Genomic DNA, 23,029 nt, shown 5'->3' with positions numbered 1-23,029 from the left:
GAGAAGTGTGCTCGTGGTGATGGAATTGTGAACCAGGAAATAGCAAAGGCCATTTATTGAATGCTGATGACAGCAGGTGTTGGAGATGTATCTGATGAAGAGATGCCATTGGATGCCGAAGGAATTAAAAAAAAAAGTTCTAAGTGCATACATTACATCACATACAACCCTGAGATTCTTTTTTCCTGCAGGCCAGGCAGAATTTTTACTTAGCAGAAGGGCAAAAAACTACTAAAGAAAAGATGCATATGAAAAAGAGACAAAAGTAAACAAACTGTGCAATACAGAAGAAAAAAATAAATATTAATTAATAAATCATTTGCAAACTCCTTAAATGAACTTCTTGTTTAGGAACTTGAAGGTGGATGGGTAGCAACTGTTCCTGAATCTGCTGGTGTGACTCTTGTGGCACCTATTCCTCTTTCCAGATGGCATCAGAAGGAGCAGAGTATGCCCTGGATGGTGTGGATTCTTGATTGCTGCTGTTCTCTGAGATCTGGAGGATCTGTTGAATTTGGAGATTTTTTTTTGGGGGGGTGGAGGGAGGGAGAGGATGAAGGTATGGCAAACCATATCCTTGCTTTGAGTGGTAGGAGAATTGATTAGAGGAAATAAAATAGACATTTCATATTTTTGTCTGGTAGTGAAATGTTACAATATGGAAAATAACTGTTAATTGTCAGTAATGATTCAGGTGGTCTAGGCCACCAACAAAAGCTTGAATGCTTCAGTTTAATGACCAAAAGAGATACATTGGCCTCCACAATGTTTGGGGCAAAGAACTTTTTTACCCCTTTATTTAAACCTGCACTCCACAGTTTTAAAATTTTAATCAAACATTTCACGTTTCCAGATTTTATTCAAGGTTTATTTGTGTACATTTTGGTTTGACCATGTAGAAATAAGAGCACATTTTATACATGGTTCCCCCATTTCAGGGCACCATAATGTTTGGAATATTTGGCTTTACAGCTGTTTGTGAGTTTAATTGTTTCATTGGTGCAGGTTTGAGAGAGCTAGGCTTGCTGCTAAGGTTTTGATCACCTTTGGAGTCTGTAGTTGCCATTTTTCAACACGAGGACCAGAGTTGTGCAATGAAAGTCAAAGAAGCCATTTAAAAGACTGAAAACAAGAATAAAACAATAAGGGTCATCACCCAAATCTTAGGATTACCAATATCAACTGTTTGGAACATCATTAAGAAGAGCGTACTGGTGAACTCAGTAATTGCAAAGGGTCTGGTAGGCCAAGGAAGGCCTCCACTGGTGATGACAGAAGAATTCTCATCATAATGAAGAAAAATCCCTAAATGCATGTCTGACAAATCAGAAATACTCTTCAGTGGACAGGTGTGGATGTGTCATTGACGACTATCTGCAGAAGACTTCACAAACAGAAATACAGAGGCTACACTGCAAGATGCAAACTCCTAGTTTACCACAAAAATAGTATAGCCAGATTACAGTAATGTTAAGAGCAAAGTGTGGAGATGTAAAGGAACTGCCCAAGATCCAAAACATACCAAAACATGGTTGATGGTAAGGCCTGGGCATGTATGACTGCCATTGATGATGTCGCTGCTGATTGTAGTAGCAACATGAATTCTGGGTTGTATAGAAACATCTTATCTATTCAAATTTGAGCAAATGCCTCCAAACTAATTGGATGACACTTGACGCTACAGCAAGACAATGATTCCAAACGTATGCTAAAGCTACAAAAGAATTTTTCAAAGTTAGACTGGAAAATTCTTAAATGGCCAAGTTAATCACCCAATCTAAATCTAATTGAGCATGCCTTCCATATACTGAAGAGAAAGCTTAAAGGAACATGCTCCCGAAACAAGCAGGAGCTGAAGATGGCTGCAGTAGAGGGTTGACAGAGCATCACCAGAGAAGATACTCAGCACCTGATGATGCCTGAAACACAGTCTTCAAGCAGTCAAAGTACTAAACATGATAAACTAGTAATAGGGGATTCCATGGATGAGAGGTTCTGTGGAAGATAGTATCCTAGATGGTATGGTGCCTCCCTGGTGCCAGGGTCTGAGATATCTCCGATCAAGTTCATGGTATTCTCAGGAGGGAAGGTGAGCAGCCAGATGTCGTGGTCCATGTAGAGACCAATGACATGGATAGGAAGGGGAGGCGATTCTGCAAAGAGAGTTCAGGGAGTTAGGCACTAGGTTAGAGGAAAGCACCTCCAAGGCATTGATCGTAGGATGTTACCCATGCCACGTGCTAGTTGTGTTAGAAATAGGAAGATAATGCAGGTTAACATGTGGCTAAAGACATGGTGTAAGAGGAAGAGTTTCAGGATTCTGGATCATTCGACTCCCTTCCAGAGAAGATGCGACCTGTTCCGAAAGGAAAGTTTGCATCTGAACTGGAAAGGGATCAATATCCTTGGAGGAAGGTTTCCTAGTGCTGCTCCCTTGGGTTTAAACTAGATTTGCAAGGTGGGGGGGGGGGTGGGGGAGAATCAGAGTGCTAGAGCATTTAGAGGAGTGGAGGAGGGAAAAATGTATGCACTGTTAGAAGTCAACTTGTTGAGTGGTGGAAGTGTTCTCAGGTGCATCTATTTCAATTCAAGGAGTATTATGGGAAAGGCAGACAAGCGTAGAGCGTGGATTGGCATGAGGAATTATATCATTGAGGCCATTAATGAAACGGTGGCAGGACTGGCACCTCAGTGTTCCGGGCTTCTGTTGCTTTAGATGCAATAGAATTGGGCAGGGGGAGGATGCAGGGGGTAGGAATGGCATTGCTCATCAGGGAAAATATCACAGCTGTGCTCAGGCTGGACAGACCAGAGGGCTCATCAACTGAGGCTATAAAGGGTTGTGTTATTGACTGCCCAGTAGTCAGCAAGAATCAGAGGAGCAAATCTTTAGAGCAGGGGTGTCAAACTCAAATTCACAGAGGGCCAAAATTAAAAACTTGGACTAAGTCGTGGGCCAAACTAAATATTTATTGAAAATTTTCAATAACATCTGCATGTTTTCTCTTCTTTCAACATATGTAATGTTAAACTTTTTCTTATTAAAATAAATGTTTAATAATAGCTTTGGTTAAACTCTTTCCAGAAGAAGCATTAACAAATGAGAAATAAAATATTCAATAATATTTCTCTATAGCCTTTAAGCTCCTTTTAAATGTATCTTTTTTTTTCACAAGCCAACAAGTCAAAAAAATAACAACTTGCTTCAATGAAAATCCAATCTTTCAACTATGAACAGTCCAAAGTTAACCAAAGAAAATATGAATCCAAGCTTAGCTTGCTACACTGTGATTTACTCTGATGCACCTGGGTCTAAACCAGATACTTGGCATCTCTTCTTAGATGCAAGTTCATCAAACTGTGGGGTCAGAGTTTGCCTCCCACCTGTCTTGAAAGGTCCTGTTTTCTGTCTTTCGTTTGGCCATTTTTCGTAAGGGGTTTATTACATGTGAGTTCGGCGACAGGTCGCAGATGCTAATGAAAGTAAAGAGAGGAGGTGGGGGCGATTAGCGGGCTGACGCCAACACATTTGCAAAGCATTCTGGGATTTGCAGTATTAGCTGTGCATGCGCTATACTGGCACGGCGGCCAGCGGGCCAGCTCTAATACATATTTGATATGATCTTGCGGGCCAAATATAATTATATCACGGGCCAAATTTGGCCCGCGGGCCTGAGTTTGTGTGCTTTAGAGAGATAGCAGACAACTGCAGTAAACACAAGGTTGTGATGTTAGAGATTTTAACTTCCCACATATTGACTGGACTCCCATAATGTAAAAGGACTGGATGGCTTGGATTTTGTCAAATGTGTTCAAGAATGTTTTCTAAATCAATATATAGTGGTACCTACGAGGGAGTGTGCAATACTAGATCTCCTATTAAGGAATGAGACAGGACAGGTGACAGAAGGTTTCTATAGGTACATTAAAAGTAAAAGAATAGTGAGTGATAAAATTGGACCCCTTGAAGATCACTGAGGTAGGCTCTGTGATAAGTCAGAGGAGATGGAAGAAATTTTAATTTTTTTTTTCTCTTCGGTATTCACTAAGGAAAAGAATATTGAGTCAGATGAAATGAAGAAATTTGGTAGGAAGATCATGGATAATATAAGGATTAATAAGGAGGTAGTGTTGGATATATTAAAAAAAGATCAAGGTGGATAAATCTCCAGGTCCTGACAATATTCCCTAAGTCCCTGAAAGAGGTTAGTGAACAGGGACGTTGACGGAAAAATTTAAAATGTCACTGGCTATGGGGGAAGTGCCAGATGACTGGAGGGTGGCTCATGTTGATCCACTGTTCAAAAAAGGATCCAAAAGTAAACCTGGCAATTATAGGTCTGTAAGTCTGACATTGGTGGTGGGTAAATTAATGGAAAGTGTTCTTGGAGATGGTATATACAACTATTTGGAAAGACAGGGATTGATTCCAAGTAGTCAGCATGGTTTTGTATGTGGTAGATCATGTTTAACACATCTTGTAGAGTTTTTTTGAGGGGGTTACTAAAAAGGTTGATGAGGGGAAGGCAGTGGATGTTGTCTATTTGGACTTCAATAAAGCTTTGTACAAGGTTCCCCATAAGAGGTTAGTAAGGAAGGTGGAAGCATTAGGTATTATGTGGAAGTAGTGAAATGGATTCAGCAATGGTTGGATGGGAGATGCCAGAGAGTAGTGGTGGAAAATTGTTTGTCAAATTAGAGACCAGGGATGAGTGGTGTGCCTGAGGGACTGGTACTGGGCCCACTGCTGTTTGTCATATATATTAATGATCTAGATGATAAGGTGGAAAATTGGATTAGTAAATTTGCAGATGATACAAAGGATGGTGATGTGGATAGCGAGGAAAATGATCAAAGCTTACAGGGTGATATAGGACAGTTAGAAGAGTGGGCTAAAAGATGGCAGATAGAGTTTAATATTGATAAATGTGTGGTGCTACATTTTTGGTAGGACTAATCAAAACAGGTCATACACGTTAAATGGTAGAAAATTGAGGAGTGCAGCGGATCAAAGGTATTTAGGAGTTATGGTACATAATTCCCTGAAAGTTGAATCACATGTGGATAGGATGGTGAAGAAGGCATTTAGTATGTTGGCTTTCATAAATCAGAGTATTGAATACAAGAGTTGGGATCTTGTGTTGAAATTGTATAAGGCATTGATGAGGCCAAATTTGGAATACTCAGTGCAGTTTTGTCGCCAAATTACAGGAAGGATATAAACAGAATATAAAGTGCAGAGGAGGTTTATGAGAATGTGGCTAGGGTTTGAGTTACAGGGAAAGGTTGAGCAGGCTGGAGCATAGAAGATTGAGGGGCGATGTGATAGAGGCATTCAAAATTATAAGGGGAAAAGATAGAGTTAATGTGAATAGGCTTTTTCCATTGAGAGTAGGGGATATTCAAACAAGAGGGCATGGATTGAGAGTAAAAGGGGAAAGGTTTATGGGGAACATGAGGGGGAATTTCTTCACGCAGAGGGTGGTGAGGATATGGAATGAACTTCTGGCACAGGTGGTAGAAGCGAGATTGATAATAATATTCAAGGAAAGGTTGGATAGGTATGTGGACGGGAGAGGTGTGAAGGGGCTGAATGTGGGTTAGTCGGATTAGGTGGGAGAAGATGTTTGGCACAGACTAGTTGGGCCGAACTGGCCTGTTTCTGTGCTGTAAATGGTTAAATGGTTATAAGTACGTGTAGGTTAACATTTTGAGTCCAGTGATCATAATGTTATTAGTTTCATGTTAATTGTGGAGAAGGATGGGCCTGTGCCTTGGGTTGAGATTTTAAATTGGAGAAAGACCAATTTTGAGGAAATGAGAAAGCATCTAGAAGGTGTGGATTGGGATAAATTGTTTTTGTGCAAGGATGTGCGAGGTGAGTGGAGGACCTTCAAAGGTGAAATTTTGAGAGTACAGAGTTTGTATGCTCCTGTCAGCATCAAAGGCAAGGTAAGAAGGCATAGGGAACAACCTTGATTTTCGAGGGATATTTGGGATCTTGTTAAGAAAAAGTGAGAGGTGTATAATAGGCAACATGGAGCAAATGAGGTACTTGAGGAGTATTAAAAAAATTGCAAGAAAAACCTCAAGAAAGAAATCAGGAAGGCTCAAAGAAGACATGAGGTGATTTTGGCAGACAATGTGAAAGAAAATCTTAAGGGTTTCTACAGTTGTATTAAGAGCAAAAGGAGAGCAAGGGACAAAATTCTTCCACAGGAAGATCAGAATGGTCAGCTTTTGTATGGAGCCAAAAGAGATAGAAGAGGTCTTAAATGTTTTTTTCATTCGTATTCACTCAGGAAAAAGGCATAGTTGTGGGAAGTAAGGAAAATAAGCAGTGAGGTCATGGAACCTATACAGTTTAAAAACGAGCAAGAGCTTGCTGTCTTAAAGTAAATAAGGGTGGATATATTCCCCAGGGCCTGATAAGATATTAATTCAGACCTTGAGGGAGGGTGGTGTAGAAACTGTAGGGGCTCTGGCAGAAATATTTAAAATGTCCTCAGCCATGGGTGTGATGCTAGAGATTTAGAGGGAAGATCACGTTGTTCCATTGTTTTTTAAAAAAAAGTCTCCAACAGTAACCCTGGAAATTATTGGCTGGTGAGCCTGACCTTAGTAGGTGAATTATTGGAAGGTGTTCTAAGAGATTGGATAGCCATGGAGTGATTAGGGATAGTTAACATGGTTTTGCGTGTGGTAGGTCGTGTTTAACCAATCTTAAGAGTTTTTCAAGCAGGATACCAGGAAAATTGATGAAGGAAAGGTTGTGGTTGTGGACTCCGTGTACATGGTCCCACATGGGAGGTTAGTCAGACGCGAGGTATTCATGGTGAAGTAGCGAACTGGATTCGACAATGGCTGGATGGGAGAAGCCAGAGAGTAGTGGTGGATGATTGCTTCTCAGGCTGTTGGCCTGTGACTAGTGGTTTGCCACAGGGATCAGTGCTGGGACCATTATTGTTTGTCAACTGTTATGGTTTTTGTGAATCTGCTGCGTAACAGGAAATTTTTGGAAAATTCCTGCAATGCAAGCTGTGTAAAAAGTTTGGAATGGAAAGGAGTGACTCATTCTCATTTGGAAATTTTTCCTGCAGCACCCCTAGACATTTCTTCAGAATGCCTGCAGTCTAAATTGAGCTGCAGGCAGTCCGCAACATTGGGTTAAGGAATAGTTTGTGCTGCCTCTTTACTTACCACACTTCCAGTATTCATTGTAAACTCGCATAAGGGACCAGGAATTTTGAGTTTGGGTTGTTCGTGGGTGAACGACCACACTGGAAGGTAGGAAAAACAAATTTAAATGGGGGAAAAAAATCCATAATTTCTGGATCTGGATGTTAATGTGGTAAATTGAATCAGCAAGTTTGCAGATGATTGGAGGTGGTGTGGACAGAGAAGAAGGTTTTCAAAGCCAGCAGAGGGATCTGGACCAGCTGGAAAAATGGGCTGAAAATGGCAGATGGAATTTAATGCAGCATTTTGGAAGGACAAACCATGGTAAATGCAGATAGATAATTCCCTAAAACTGACGTCATAGGGTTGTAAAGAGATCTTTTGGCATATTGGCCTTCATAAATCAAAGTATTGAGTACAAGAATTGGGACATTATAGTAAAGTTGTGTAAGGCATTGGCGAAGCCAAGTTTGGATTATTGTGTGCAGTTTTGGTCACCTAACCAACAAGATAGGAGTGCAGAGAAGATTTACTAGGATGTTGCCCAGACTTCAGGAACTGAGTTACAGGGCAAGGTTCTTCCCTAGAGTGTAGAAGAATGAGGGGAGATTTGATAGCGGTCTTTAAAATTATGAAGAATAAATGTAGATAGGCTTTTTCCACTGAGGGTAGATGGGATACAAACCAGAGAACATGGGTTAAGAATGAAAGATGAAAAGTTAAGATGGAGCATGAGGTGGGGCTTCTTCACATAGAGAGTGGTGGGGGTGTGGAACCCACTCCCAGCTGAAGTGGTGAATTTTAACAGGAATTAGGACAGTTATGTTTATGTGAGTGGTATGGATTGCTATGGACTGGGTGCAAGTTATTGGGAATAGGCAAAAAAAAGCTTTGGCATAGTTTAGAAGGGCTGAAGAGGCCTGTTTCTGTGCTGTAATGTGTGGTTTTATAACTACTTTAAAATACATACCATTGCTCTGTCGCAATATTATGGGGGCCTAAAATGAGGGGATAATATATAAAAAGTGCTGTAAAACTATATTATCAAAGCAAAATGTACACATATACCCTTGAATAAAATCTGGAATGTGCACTTGAATCACATGTGAATTGTTTGCTTACAAATTTAAAACTCTGGAGCACAGGAGCAGATAAAGGAAAAAAGTGTCTTTGTCCCAAACATTATGGAGGGCATTATATGTGTGGTGAGAGTAAAATTCTAATTACTACACGTTTACCTCTACCAGAAATGCGATAATGTTCCTAAGCACTAGTGTGCTAACTGGAACTGCAGTACTATTTACATGTAGAAGGTATGAACATGTTTATTTTTCTATCTAAGTGAATAATGAAGATTTAAAAAAAGCATGCAGAATTATATGTTTAAATGTGAAAATCAAACAAGATTAAAGAAAAATATAAAATGACAAAAATGAACAGAGTAACAGAATTAGGAATCAAAGTGGACAAGGCAATTAGGGATGAGCAAGCTGTAGTTCATCCTACCAAAATGGGGCATTACATCCTCTTTGAAGAGTTAACCGTCTTCTCACAAAGATTTTCTCTGTGCCTGGAGATGTTGCTGAGCACATTCACTGAGGAACAACACTGACATTCTCTGAAATGGCTCCTTTCCTTTCTCAACCTTTGCAAAGCCTTTCATCTCATTATTCTGGGTTTTTTCCCAGAGATCTTCCTCCTAAGTAATATAAGAAATAAAGAATTTGGACTAGATTTGGATGGAGCACAAAAAAGATTTGTTATGATAGCCCTTGCTGTAGCAAAAAAATGTATTATGTCAACCTGGAAATTAGAAGACAACTTGAGAATACAACAATGGTGCACAGAAATAAATAAATGTATTCCATTAGAAAAAATAACATATAATTTAAGAAATAACATCACAATATTCGAACAAATATGGGAGCCATACATGAAATACAATAGAGAAATCCTACCATGGACTTCCACCACCTAAAATGACAGAAGGAGAAGACAACGAAAAGAACTGACTCAGTAAAATTTCTTGTTTATTTTTATTAAGTGACAACATTGTTTAATGGGTTTAATGTATCTTATAGATTGAACTTTCGGTGAATGGGAGGGGGGGTGAGGGAGGGAGGGAAGGGAGGGGGGAAAAAGGGGGAGAAAATGACACTATATATTCAAGAGAAAAAATGTCTATGTATCTTGGTCAATATGGTTTATAGTGTGGAAAAAAAAAGACATTCTGGGTTTTTTCAAATGGAGTTCCCAATTTAGTGTTTAGTGAATGTTTTTTGGGGTAATTACATAATACATTATTATGGTGAATATTTGAAGAAATGTTGGCACTGATAAATTTACTGGAGATGATGCTGCAACATTCATGAAAGTAAACAGAAGGATAATTATTCTGGTAAGATAACACCTCAAGGATTTTAGTATGCCTGCAACACTGCAATAGAATGGCAACCTTGGTTATAAATTAAATGACTGGCTTTGAGCATTGCCAATAGAGTCATGATGCCCTTTTATGCTAAACTCTTTGGTCACATTTATTACATTGCACCTTCTACATTGTGATTTGCTGCAAAGTTAATAGAAAATTGACTGAAGGATGAGATAAATCAGGTTTGTAATGATTACCTGGAGAAGTAAGTGGCATTTAAATGTCCTTGTTTTTTTCACCAAAATCTTCTAAACTAACGAGCATTTGGAGTATTTCCATAAAATTCTTGATTAAATAAATGTTACACCCACCCAGTTGCCTGTCATTTCTTGATGATCTGCCATTTATGACCTCAAATGCAATGAACTATTTGCAGCCAACTATTGTTGAGATTATCCATTTTAGAACATCCATCTTCTCAGACACTCCGTGTTGGAATAGGAGCAAAGACCTGGAAAACGATGATTTCCTTTGTTTTATTATCATCAAATGATTGACTCACGGTTTTTTTTTTAATCAGTACTTTAAACTTGGATCAAAGTTTTCTTAATATTAACTGTATGTTGTGGGATACCTTCAGTATTTATTTTACTTTTCCAGATACTCAACGCTCCCACCTGAGCTCATTCACCATGAAGTTAATGGACAAATTTCATTCACCAAAAATAAAACGAACACCATCAAAAAAGGGAAAGCCAGTGGAAACAACTGTAAAAACCTCGACAGAAAAACCTCCCAACAAGGTTAGTTTCTCTTATTGGGCATTTTGCAGTGGAAAAGTGAAGACAAATTCTGCTTATATCTATATTTTAACTTTAATTTACAGACCATGCATACTAAAGTTAAGATATTATTATCATAAAGGTTATAAAATTGTTTTCATCAGAAATTTTACTTTTAAGAGTATTCTAAATTTAGCTTCATTTTTGTTTCGTATTGGTTTTTGTTTTCATCTAATTCAGGCTGTACCATTGAGACATTTTATTCAGTCAGCAGCGAGGCATTTCCTGTTGCTGGTAGACGTGACTGCTACATTTGTCTTTGCCAAGTTCACTTTCTTCATGCAAGCATATGATTCTTGTGGCAGAAGTTCAGTGAAGATAACAAGGAAATCAGCTAATTGGTTCGAAGATTGGAGAATCTTTGATTGATTATGATTTGAAATCATAGCTGGCACCTGAGCAAAGCAATACAGTGTACCTCCACACAAGGACAGTTCAGGTAATGAGTAATTCACAGATCACTGCCAAAAACATTTAAGATACAAAATAAAAATGCACTCTAGTGGTATTTATCTGAAGGAAAAAACACACACCAAAATGAATTCCGAGAACTAAATTGGTTTTCAGGGCAGCAGTCAGAGTTTCAAGGACAGCATTAGTAATCTGGTTCCAGCGTCAGCTCAAGAACGAATGTAAGAGGGGGGCATTAGCGTGTTGGGTGGGGGGGGGCACAGTACAAGGCTCAAAAACTCACACTGGGGGTGCAGGGTGATGCTGTTACCATCATCCGCCCCTGCAATGTAGGAGACGGGAGCACTTCTTTTATGGCATCAACCGTCATTTGCCACAAGTGACGCTTGATTAAGCTAGTGACGCTGGAGAGGGTGGGGGCAGGTCTGAAGGTGAGCAATGGCTGTGACTGTATGGGGGGGGCACAGCAACTCGCTTGGGGGGCAATGCCTGCGGATGCCCCCACCTTGGTGCTGACCCTGGCTAGTTCGCAGCTGGAGGCCACTTCAGTTTGCTTTTGAAATTGACAAGGCAATCTCTTCTATAGATATTTGTCCATTGATAGTTTATCAATGCAAGATCCAATCTAAATATTAAGGCAGATACAGTAACAGTCCACAGTACTCTATCCACAAATGTTCTGGGAGTTCAGGAGTCTGATGGCTTGGGAGAAAAAGTTGTTGCCCAATCTGGACATAAGGGTCTGAGTGCTGCGGTACTTTCTACCAGTTGGCAGAAGGAAGAACAGTTTGCAAGAGAGGTGTGTGGAGTCCTTGACGATGCTTATTCCCATTTTCTTTATTGAGTTTTGTATATGTCCTTTGCGGTAGGAAGAGAGCCCCCAGTGACCTTCTTTGCTGACTTTACTATCCTTTGCAGGGTCTTGCAGTCTGAGGAAGTACAGCTTTCAAACCCTGCGGTGATGCAGTTGCATAGTATGCTCTTGATACATCCTCTGAGGACTGCAGTGAGGATGGAGGGTGCGAGATGAACTTTCCTCAGCCTTGACAGGAAATAGAGGCGCTGCTGTGCTTTCTTGGCTATGGAGCTTGTGTTAAGGGACCAAGTGAAATTCTCTGCCAAGTGCACACCAAAGATTGATACTCTTGATGACCTCAACAGTGGAGCTGTCACTGGTCAGCGGAGTATTGTCCCCCCCCCCCCACCGGGCCCTCTTGAAGTCAACAACCATCTCTTGATTTTTTTTAACGTTCAGATACAGATTGGCTGTACACCAGTTTGTTTGCGTTTGCATTTCATCTCTGTACGCTGACTTGTCATTCTTACTGATCAAGCCCATCACGTCGTCAACGAACTTGATGATGTGGTTCGACCTGTGTTTAGCTGCACAGTTGTGGGTCAGCAGAGTGAATAGCAGTGGACTCAGCATGCAGCCCTTGGGGGCCCCCGTGCTCAATGTGATAGTCTTGGAGGTGCTGTTACCGATCCAGAAAGTTGCAAATCCAATTGCAGAGGGAGGTGTTTAGACCCAACAGGCTCAACTTCCTTATTTGTACTGTGGTATGATTGTGTTAATGCTGAGCTGAAGTCAATAAATAGCATTCGAACATGCGAGTCCTTTTTTTTCCCAGGTGGGTGAGTACTAGATGGAGGATGGTGGTGATGGCATTGTTCATAGAGTGGTTGAGTCTGTATGCGAACTGCGGGGGATCCAGTGATGGGCAGCAGGAGCTTGATAAGCCCCATGAAGAGCCTCTTAAAGCACTTCATGAGGATGGATGTGATTGCGACAAGATGGTAGTCATTGAGGCAGGACACAGACGACTCCTTCGCCATGGGGACAATGGTAGCGGCTTTGAAGCACGTTGGGACCATGGCACCTCTCAGGGATGATGAGTTTATTGTCATATACAATGTATATGAAACTAAAAATCTTATTTGTTGCAGTTGAACAGGCATTTTGTTTAAAAAAAATTACAATGGCAAATTAAAAAAATTGTTAAATTAAGAAGTGACAGTAAGTTTAAAAAAAGATAATTAAAAAAATGACATGCAAAGTTATTTTTAAAAGAAAGTAGATAATAAATTTTAGACAAGGTGACAACCATTACTCTTCTGCCTTGGTTATAGTCAGGATTCTTCTGTTTATAGACCATGCATCCATCGGGGGCATTTTTATAAAGAGAAAAACATCCCATTGGAATACATCTCCACCTGGGTTCACGTTACATAAAATTGCAACATGGGCGTTTTTCTGGGAATGTCTTCATTGGGTTAACTTAATACTGGCGCTAGTTGTAGATACCAGTCCTAGACAGACCCCGACTTAAAAGTTCAGTGCCAATTGGTCTTGAGGTTTCCTTCAATTAATGTCTGTCTCATTACATTAACAACATTTTCAGTCTTCAGCGCTCTGCAATTGGTTTTCACTTTTTATATTGCAAGTTGTTAATGATTGTGTTTGTTCATTTTCCATTTGGATTTTGCTGAAGTTTATTCAAGTATGGTTAAGTACCATTGCACTGAAGATATGTGAATCCCTTTATACCTTGTATTATAAGCTCCTGTTTCATTTAGTGTGAGTATCACTTTAAGGACTTGCACCGGCTGCAACCATTCCCAGCTGTGGAGAGACTGGGTGGCAACAACTAGTACAGACTGGACCCTTCTCTACTTTGGAGAGGAGAAGGAACATTTGTTGCTTTTTCCAAGGACACAGTTGGTGAGAGAGCCATGTGAAATACTGAAAAAGCAGGACATTATTGACCACCAGCCATCTCATGGAAGACTGAGGTGGAGTGACTCCGTAAAATGGACAATTTGGCTGTTTCTCCCTGTCAGGGGAATTATTGAACCTCACTGTGACCAAAGGAAAGGTCATTTTGACCTGTACCTGGATTTTGGATGCATTGAGGAAGTCACTCATTTTGTTTCCCCTACGCAAGGAAAAGGGGAGTTGTGACAATTGCTCTTTTGAAAGGATCTTTTCTCTGGAAGAAACTGGATGACGATTTGTGAGTTTTTGGAAGTCTGGTCACTAGGTCTCTCCCACCTCCTTCATGATTACTTCTCTGCATCAGTTTAAAAGTCTGCGTTTTGACAATGGATTTCAAAGACTGAACTTTGGAATAATTTCCAGAATTGTGCCTCAGCTGTAATAGTTTGGGTATTAAATGTGCACACTTGGGGTTGATTTGGCTAATGTGCTATTATTAGTAGTTAGTAATAAAAATTGTGTTTTAAAAGAAAAAACATAAAATTGCCTGGGTGAATTTCTATTGCTACTGGTCTGTGATGTAACAAATTGGGGACTTGTCTGAGAAAGACCAAAATTAGAGCTTATTGATCGATTGATTTTTGATTTGATTGATAGAATTCCCTTTTGCAAGCCAATTAAAAGGCTTGTGTGGATGGGAAAACAGCAGCAATGGATATTGAGTTTTTGAAATTGTCATCCTCTGTGGGTTTGCAGAGGGTGAAAAAGGATGAGTTGGTGGTTATTGCCCAAAAGTTGTGAGTTGGTGCGATAAAACCGTCTCGGAAAAAGGCGGAGATCCGGATAATTACAATAAAAAATTGTATAGCAGCAGGGAAGTTTGGAAAGGAAAAGTTAGAACTGTTTCCCCAAGGGAAAATCCCTTGAGCAGTGGTTACTGTTGGAACAGATATGAGTTTAAAAAAAAACGTAGATTTGAGGCAGAGAGAGAACAAAGACCATTTGAGCTACATGTATTTGAATTAGAGGTAGAAAAATGTAAATTTGAGGCAGAGGAAGCAGAGAAGCAAAGGCAGTTTGTAGAGAGAGAGAATGAGAAATGGAGTTCTAACTTCTGGCCCAAGTGAGAGGTTTATGACGAGTAATGAGGTTAGGTTAGTTCCTCCATTTGATGAGGCTGAGATTGATAAATACTTCCAACATTTAGAAAGTTGCTGAGAGTTTAAAGTGGCCACAAGACCATTGGCCCCTCATATTACAAAGCATGATTAAAGGGAAAGCCCAGCAAGCTTACAACTGAACAAGCTGCTGATTGTGAGACTGTAAAGCAATCTGGTTTCAAACTTGCTGATAACATTAGGGATGAATTCAAATATTTTGTGTCAGAGGGTTTGGTTTCGGTAAAGGAAGAGTCACCACAAGTGACAGTGAAAATCCTTCAAGATGCTGGGGCTGCCCAGTCACTCTTGTTGGAGATTGTTTTGGAGTTTGGTGATGAGACTGCCACGGGTGAAATAGTGTTGAAATCAGGATTAGTTGATGGACATGTTACGATAGGGGTCCGATCAAGTTTGCCAGTGGAGGGAGTTTTGTTGTTATTAGAAAATAACCTTGCAGAGGGTAAAGTTGTCCTTGCGGTGCAGTTGGCAGCAGAGCCAGTCATTGATGAGACAAAGACAGATTCTGATATCTATCCAGCCTGTATAGTGACTCGTACTATGGCTAAAAACTTGCCAGTGCTGGCAGTTCTGTGCAGTCTGATTTAATGGGGACTGGAATCTGTGATATTACAAAACAGCATTCTGGTTGTAATGACCCATCAAAGACTGCCACCTCTTTTATTGGTCCAGAGTTCTGGTGTTAAATCCAAGTGTAAAAAATTGTCATTATTCCGAAAAGCAGGGCATAACAGGGATTCTGATCTTAATGAAGTGAGAGATAAGGCTCTCACTGATGATGAAATTAAGAAAGTGCCAATTGGCTTTTATTTTTAAGGAACAATGGGTTAATGAGGATGTGCAGTTGAATTTGTTAGATTATGTTTCAAAATTTAATGATCGTTTGCAGAAAGTCTGTAAATTAGCTAAAGAGAATTTAAAAACAGCTCAAGGCAAAATGAAGGTCAGGTATGATTTTAAAATAAGGCTAGGATGAGAACTTTTTAAAAATATTTTTATTTTAATAAAGAACTTGTACAATAAGATGATAAATATCGTTATACAAGGTTAGTAAAACTATCAGTATATTAAAAAATAGAAAAGTTGTAGATTATACAGGCAGGAGACACAGAGTGACCTTAAAGAGCGTTATAGAGTCAATGGAATAGACTGTTCTCTGACCCAAAGAAAGCCCAAGAATTTGTTGAACGTTTACAGGACTGGAGAAGAGAGGAGGAGGAGTGACAAGAAGGATGCCCGGCAAGAAAATATACAAGTGAACCGGTGCGGACTCGAAAGGCCAACATGGCCTGTTTCCGCTCCGTAAATGGTTATATGGTTATATTCATATTTCATATTCCAAGTTCTATATATTAAAATAAAAACTAATAACAAGGAAAAAAAGGAAATAGTAAAAAGGACAGACGAAAGGAAAAACGTAAAACCTTTGCCTAACAGTGTTGCCAGATGCTATATATCATTCGCATTAAATGAAAAACGAAGGTAGAAAAAAAATTGAGGAAGAACATGGAAAAAACACAAGCCAAACAATTCAATTACATTGAAATAAAATTATAAAGTAAGAAAGTGAGTCATAAATGACTCCCACAGGGTCTGAAATCTTGTATTTGAATTGTTAACTGAATAATGAATCTTTTCCATGTTCAAGCAAGACATAATGTCATGCGACCATGGATGAGTAGGCAGGGCAGCATCCTTCCATTTATGTAAAATCACACGCCTCGCCAAAAGAGGCAAAAGAAATAGTACAACTGTGAACCAGAGGCAAAGAAGAATTATTTCCTCCCATTGTACTGGAGAGGTCCACCAAAGATTCAGTATTAAATCTATATTAATTTTTTTGACAAATTATGGAAAACCTCTCTCCAATATTTTTCTAGATTAGGACAAGTACAGATCATAGGAATTAATGACGCTTCTCCACTCTTACACTTGTCACAAAAGAGATCCATATCAGAGTAAAAACAAGACAATTTAGCCTTAGGCCTGTGTGCTCTATGTACTACTTTAAATTGTAATAGACAATGATGACCTGTCTAACAAAGAGCTATTAACCAACTTAAGAATTGTGTCCCAATCCACCTTCTAAATGGTCAAATTTAAATCCTCTTTTTAATTTTAATGGATATTAAACTGTTACCAAAGATATTAAACTAAAGGACTCATCTACAATATTTGATTTAGACTCTTTTGGAAAATCAGATAATTGTGATTCATGAAAATGCTAGACTTGCAAATAATGAAAAAAAATTGAGATTTGGGCAGGTTAAATTTAGCAGAAAGCTACTTAAATGATGCAAAATATCCATCAATGAACAAATCCTAAAAACTTTGAATACCCTGTCAATCCCATCTCTGAAAGATAAAGTTGATTCGATACGATAGGGCTTGAGAGAAATTATGAAATGCAAAATATTTTCCAAACTACTTAAATTTTCATAGAAAATTAAATCATTGGATTTTCTATTAACTTAGTTGAAAATGGAAGTGAAGTGCCAAGAAGCACTGAATTAGGAATTTTTTTTTGGGGGGGTGGGGAGAATTCAGCTCGACTGATAGCCATAATGAGCAGTCAGAATCAGTATAGAAAAAAAATGGCCAAAACATAAAACTTTGTATATTGACTGCCCAATAATAAAATCAAAAATTAAGCAGACTAATTCCACTATCTCTCTTAACTCTCTGTAGAAAAACTATATTAAGACGAGGATGCTTACCCTTCCAAATGTAAGACAATATAGCCAAATCAAGTACCAGTAAGTTTTAAAAAAAAAGATTTAGGGACAAAAATTGGAACTGACTGACAAAGATATAAAAATTTAGGTAGAATATTAATTTTAATAGAATTTAACGACCAACTAAAATTGTAGACAAAGGTGACCATTCGGTCAGGAATGTTTCACTTGTTTAAGCATAGCAAGATACTTCTCCTTAAAAAGATGTTCATGATTCTTTGTAATTGTAATACAGATGCCTCACTTTTTATCCGGGATTGTCAGGACTAGACGCCTGCCTTTGTTCGAAATCTTCTGGATTTTGGAATAATTTTGATTTCTGTTCCTTTAAGCACACCCAAGTCACGCTGCCGTCTCTGTCCCCACTCACCCCCCAAGTCGCGCTGCCATCTCTGTCCACCCTCTGCCACCTGAGTCGGGCTGCCATCTCTGTCCCCTCTCACCCCCTGAGTCGCACTGTCGCCTCTCCATCCCCCCTCAGCCGCCTGAGTAGTGCTGCCTTGCCATCCATCCTTGGTCACCCAAGTCGCGCTGCCACCTCTCTGTCCCCCCCTCGACCATCTGAGTCGTGCTGCTGCTGTGCTATCTCACTTCCACTACACCCCCCTGCTGTACCAGCACCAGTAGATCGACTCACCTGTTGGTTTTCCTTCACTGGCGCAGCGGTTTCAGCTGCATGGGGTTTTATGGGTAGTGTCAAAGCCATTGAGCAGTCGCCGGGCCAACTGAAAGTGTCGCAATGTTGGATGGGCGTTCGTATAGGTGATTCAGAGGCATTTATAAAGTAGCAGAATATGACCGGGTATACGGGAGTTGAGCAAGGGTCAAGTTGGGTCATGCTTGATGCCAGACTCCATTTCTGATGAGCAGATGTCATCTACTAAAAAAAGTGCTGTTTTTGGAGGTTACCGGTTTTTGGAATTCTGGATAAAAGGTTAGGCATCTGTACCAAGATAGGCGTTGATTTTTAACAATCTTAAGAGGAGAGTCATCCTATACTGCTGTAGGGGAATTCAGTGGGAGAAGTTCAATTTTATGCACATTCAATTTATATTCTGAAAATTGACTGAATTGTGAAAGTAATGACATCATATGTTGGAAGGAGGCAACTGGGTTCGAAATGAAAAGTAAGAGATCATCCATATAGAGGAAGATCTTATGTTCCAACCCTTTCCTCCGTATCGCCAGATGTCTTTGCACTCACAAAATGCAATTGCCAATAGTTGAATATCAAGATCAAATGATAAAAGACTTAACAGGCATCTTTAATTAGTACCATATTGCAGATCGAAAGGCTGAAATTGTTGTAAATTAGTAAGAATTGTGGCAGATGGCTGTGAATACAATAATTTAACCCATGTAATAAAATCAGAACCCAAATTAAATTTTTCAACAGTTGTAAACTGATATGCCCATTCCATTCAATCAAAAGCTTTTTCTGCATCCAATGAAAGAATACACTTAGGAGTTTTTCCAGGGCAAATAAAGTATAACTCTGTTTATCTGAAAAGGTTGGATTGGACCTATGTCAGATAAATGTTTTTTTTTCCCAGAGAACTGGTCATTTTTAAATAATACCCCAGTAGCAACAGCAAATCACTTGTTGTTTGTTGTTGTTTAAACATTGATACAAGTGAAGGTTTTTAAGCATTAAAATACCGTTTAATTTTCACCAAAAAAGTTCTGGCTGCCTCCAGTCACTGAGATGAACCAAACGTGGCTGCTGATCACTATGACCTACCTAACCACTGCCACTGATCCCCGACACGAACCTGTTGCTGATCCCCGGGTAGTTTTCCCGGGCCTGTTGAACACTCAATTGCGAGTTGGCTGGCTTCTGTTCCCCCGGTCAGAGTCCCGTCTCTGAATCCTCCCCTAGGCCTACCGCACACTGGGGAAGTAGTTTGAGGGGAAAATTTGGAGTTGGCGTCCGGTGTGCTGAGGAGGGAGGGAAGGGGTGGGAACGCCACTGAGACAGAGGTCCCGCTCCTGCATGGGAGCTGCTCTCCTTGATGACGCCAGAACAAGGGATTCTTCCGACTGCTTGCAGCTAGGAGACAGTGGCAGTTTGAGAAAAGTCAATAGGGGAAGGTAAAGGAAAAAATGGAAAAAGAGAGGGAAAAGAGTTACCTCAAATGAGGACAAAATTAAAAAAAATTTTGACAAATTAGGATTTTGGAGAATCCAATTTTGGATAATTGGATTGTACTGTATGTAATATTCATTAAGCAATGAATATTAAAATGGGAATATTGGTTTTTAATAAACCTTGTCTGATCTTCAGAAATGACTAATGGTGAAATGTTTTCTATCCTATTGGCTAAAATTTTAGCCAAAAATTTAGCATCAACATTCAGTAAGGAAATTGGACTATAGGAGGAACATTTGATTGTGTCTACTTTTCTTTGCAATTGAAGATATGCAAGCTTCATTAAATGAGTCTGGAAGTTTTACCCTGTTTTAATGAATTTGCAAACACCACATTCAGATAAAGTGTGAGCAATTGAGAAAATAATTTTTAAAAATTCCACAGGAAACCTGTTGGAACTGGGGGCCTTCCATATTGTAATGAAGAAATAGCAACCATTATTTCCTCTTGCAAGATAGATTCATCCAGTCTATTTTGACCATTTGAAGTAATCTTGGGAATATTCAATCTGTCCAAAAAAATTTTTCTTCAAATTACCATCATTCATACGTTCAGAAGAGTATAGTTGGGATTAGAATCTTTTAAATGTATTGTTCATCTCAAGACAATGTGAAGTCATAATACCATTTTCTTTATGAACTTTTCTAATCTGTCGCTTAGTATCTAAACCTCTCAATTGGTTAGCCCAGTGATTCTCAACCCTTTTCTGCCTTAGGCCCCACTTTAAATTTTCAAAAAAACGTACACCCCACCATTAGTGGAAAAAAGTTGTATATTCAAAAGAAGTTTTAATTAAATCATTTACTGCAAGTGTATTTCAGTGCAATTAAGGATGGGAATACACTGGAACGCATATTTCATATTCAGCTACTACTTCAATATGTCTGCCATGTCAAAAACACATTCAACAATTGTAGTCACTTCAGTGGGAACCTTGCCCCTGACACTGGCTGCATATTTTTTTGATTCGAGGGACTAATTTTGTTAGTTTCAACCTTAAATCTCAAGATTTGTAACTTCCAGTTGGTTTCTCTTAGTTTGCAGCAAATCACTAACAGCACTGAAGCCACATTCTACTAAATAAGATGATGGAAAATATATCAGTAGTTTCCCTTGCTAAAGTAGTCGAGTTTGGGTATTTATTTTTGATCTCATTAGACAGCCACATTATGGTTCCTTTAACTTTGAACAGAGTTTTCACAGATTCATCATGTTGCAACTCAAATAACTCCTCTTGGTATTGGACTGGAACTTCAGGTCAGTCCATCAGCAATGGCTGAGTTAACTATGATAGAAAATCCATTGCCTTTAAATCACAAAATCTATCATTGAAGTCGGTAACTAACATTTTCAAATGGACGACAATGACGCTGTAGCAGCATTAGTTCCCTCACACTTATTCAACCAATAGAATTGACTGAAATTTCTTGCAGAAATATTCTTTTGGCATAATTCTAGAAGTGTCGTGAATCCAAATATCTTTGATTTTGCATCATTGAGCATCATATTTGCTTCTGAGAGTTGCTTGTTCAATGTACTTAGTTTCTCAAAAATATCCCATCAATTAACTCACATAAGCTTTGCCATCTGTTGTTAGCAAGAGCTTCATTTCAAGGTTTGTCCTTCAAAATCTTGCTGAGGAGATCAAACAGTTTCATAAACCTTTTGAAGCAGTTTCCTTTTGACAGCCACCTTACTTCAGTGTGAGGCAATAATCTCACATGTTCTGCATTTTTATTGACACTAAACTGCTTAAACAGATGCTCACATTTGGCATTAGCTTTGATGGCATTGATGCACTTTATCACAGAATGCAATATCTTGGGTAGAACAAGGGACACTTTCTTGGCAACTAAGTTTTCTCAGTGGATTACACAATGCACAACCAAAGTGTTTGGATTTTCATCCTTCATTAATTTTAAACATCCTGTTTTTTTTTATCCATCATAGCAGATGCACCATCTGCAGCATAAGGTACAATGTTTCCTTTTGGTAATTCATTTTCATCTAAATTATTTTTGAGCTTGCTGTAGATATCATCTGCAGTAGCGATTGTTTTTAATAATTCACAAAACAACATCTCTTCTTGAAACTTCCTGATCAATATATCTCGTGTATGCCAATAACAGAGCCTCACTGTCCCGTACGGTAGATTCATCCAGTTGTATTGAGAACTTTCGTGATTTCATCTTCTTAATGAGCTGTTTTTCAATATCTTGACTTGTGTCATCTATTCTGTTGCAGACAGTACTATTATTCAATGGCATTGCTTGAACATCTTTGTCATCCTTTTGCAGAACTGTTTTGAGAAACAGTGATATTGTAGGTTTAATCAGTTCCTCCCCAATTGTATGAATCTTTCCATGTTTTTCTATCAGCAGAGAAATGCCATAACGAGCTTCAAGGGTACGATTCAGGGCTGTAGTTTGCGGAGCGAATAATGAAGTGATTTTTTTGATCCATTTTCAAACTTCTCTTTCATTGATTTAAAATATTCCAATTTAAAATTGACATGGTTAGGATATTCTACCTTCAAATAAACTTCAAGATAGCCTCCTTTCATTGATTCATTTGTCAAACTCTGTTGACATAATAGATACAAATGTGCATGTTCATTGTGTACAGCAGATATAAACCCAAATTTCAAGATCTCAACTGAATATTGACAAACCTTTTGCTTGCTTGGTCTGCTCATTTTGATTACACAACAGCATGAGTTCCCTGAAACAGATTAATACAGCAGTGTGAGGTCCCTGAAACAGATTAATACAGCAGTGTGAGGTCCCTGAAACAGATTAGTCAATATTTTATCATGTCTTAGAATTTTAAAATGTAATAAAAGTAATGATCAAATCAAAGGAAGAATACTGACCCTGAAAAAAAAACTAGCACAGTTTCTGACATTTTTTTCTCAGTGTATCAAAAGTACACTAGCCTTGTACTTTACTTTAAGGGGTCCCTAATTTATTTTTTCTGATTTTTGGCTGGCACCTGGGATGGACCCACCCACTCTTTTCTTTCCCCTGCCCCCCCCCACCCCCCAATCAATACACTAGTGCACAAAGATAGATCCAGATACAGGCCTCTCCCACTACTGAACTGAAAAAGTAAAGGGGTATGGGCAGAGACATGATTGTTCAGATGATTTGGAATCCTCGTTGCCAATGAGATAATTTGGAATAGATGATAATAAGGCTGGTCAGAAAAATATTATTATTATGTTAACCAAGGATAACAACAGTTAAAATAAGAGAAACAACGGAGAAAAAACATGTTATGAAAATAAAAAGAACAAAGTGATTTTACTTGGAAGTTGCCATAATTGCGTTGTACTGACAGTGTTGCCAAGTCACATCTTTCACACCAACATAGAGTTTATTTTTTTGAAACCAACTTTTTAATTATTTCCCAAAAATAATTCCTACACCCCACTAAAATATTTTCAAGT

General features: G+C 39.0%; 1 protein-coding gene across 5 annotated transcripts in view; it reads left to right on the top strand.

Moving 5' to 3' along the window:
• LOC138736679 (rap guanine nucleotide exchange factor 1-like) overlaps positions 1-23,029 on the top strand; it is a 201,933-nt gene that overhangs the window by 30,822 nt on the left and 148,082 nt on the right. For 4 of the 5 annotated variants that reach the window (XM_069886590.1, XM_069886581.1, XM_069886576.1 and 1 more), the window contains exon 2: positions 10,211-10,353. In XM_069886590.1, coding sequence (XP_069742691.1) covers positions 10,211-10,353 — 143 coding nt within the window. Of the gene's footprint in view, positions 1-10,210; positions 10,354-13,295; positions 13,818-23,029 lie in introns of those variants that run through there. The other variant, XM_069886599.1, reaches the window with a different exon arrangement.

The sequence above is a fragment of the Narcine bancroftii genome, chromosome 1 (assembly GCF_036971445.1).
Source record: "Narcine bancroftii isolate sNarBan1 chromosome 1, sNarBan1.hap1, whole genome shotgun sequence".
NCBI lineage: Eukaryota > Metazoa > Chordata > Chondrichthyes > Torpediniformes > Narcinidae > Narcine > Narcine bancroftii.
This window is presented reverse-complemented; position numbering and strand designations above follow the sequence as displayed.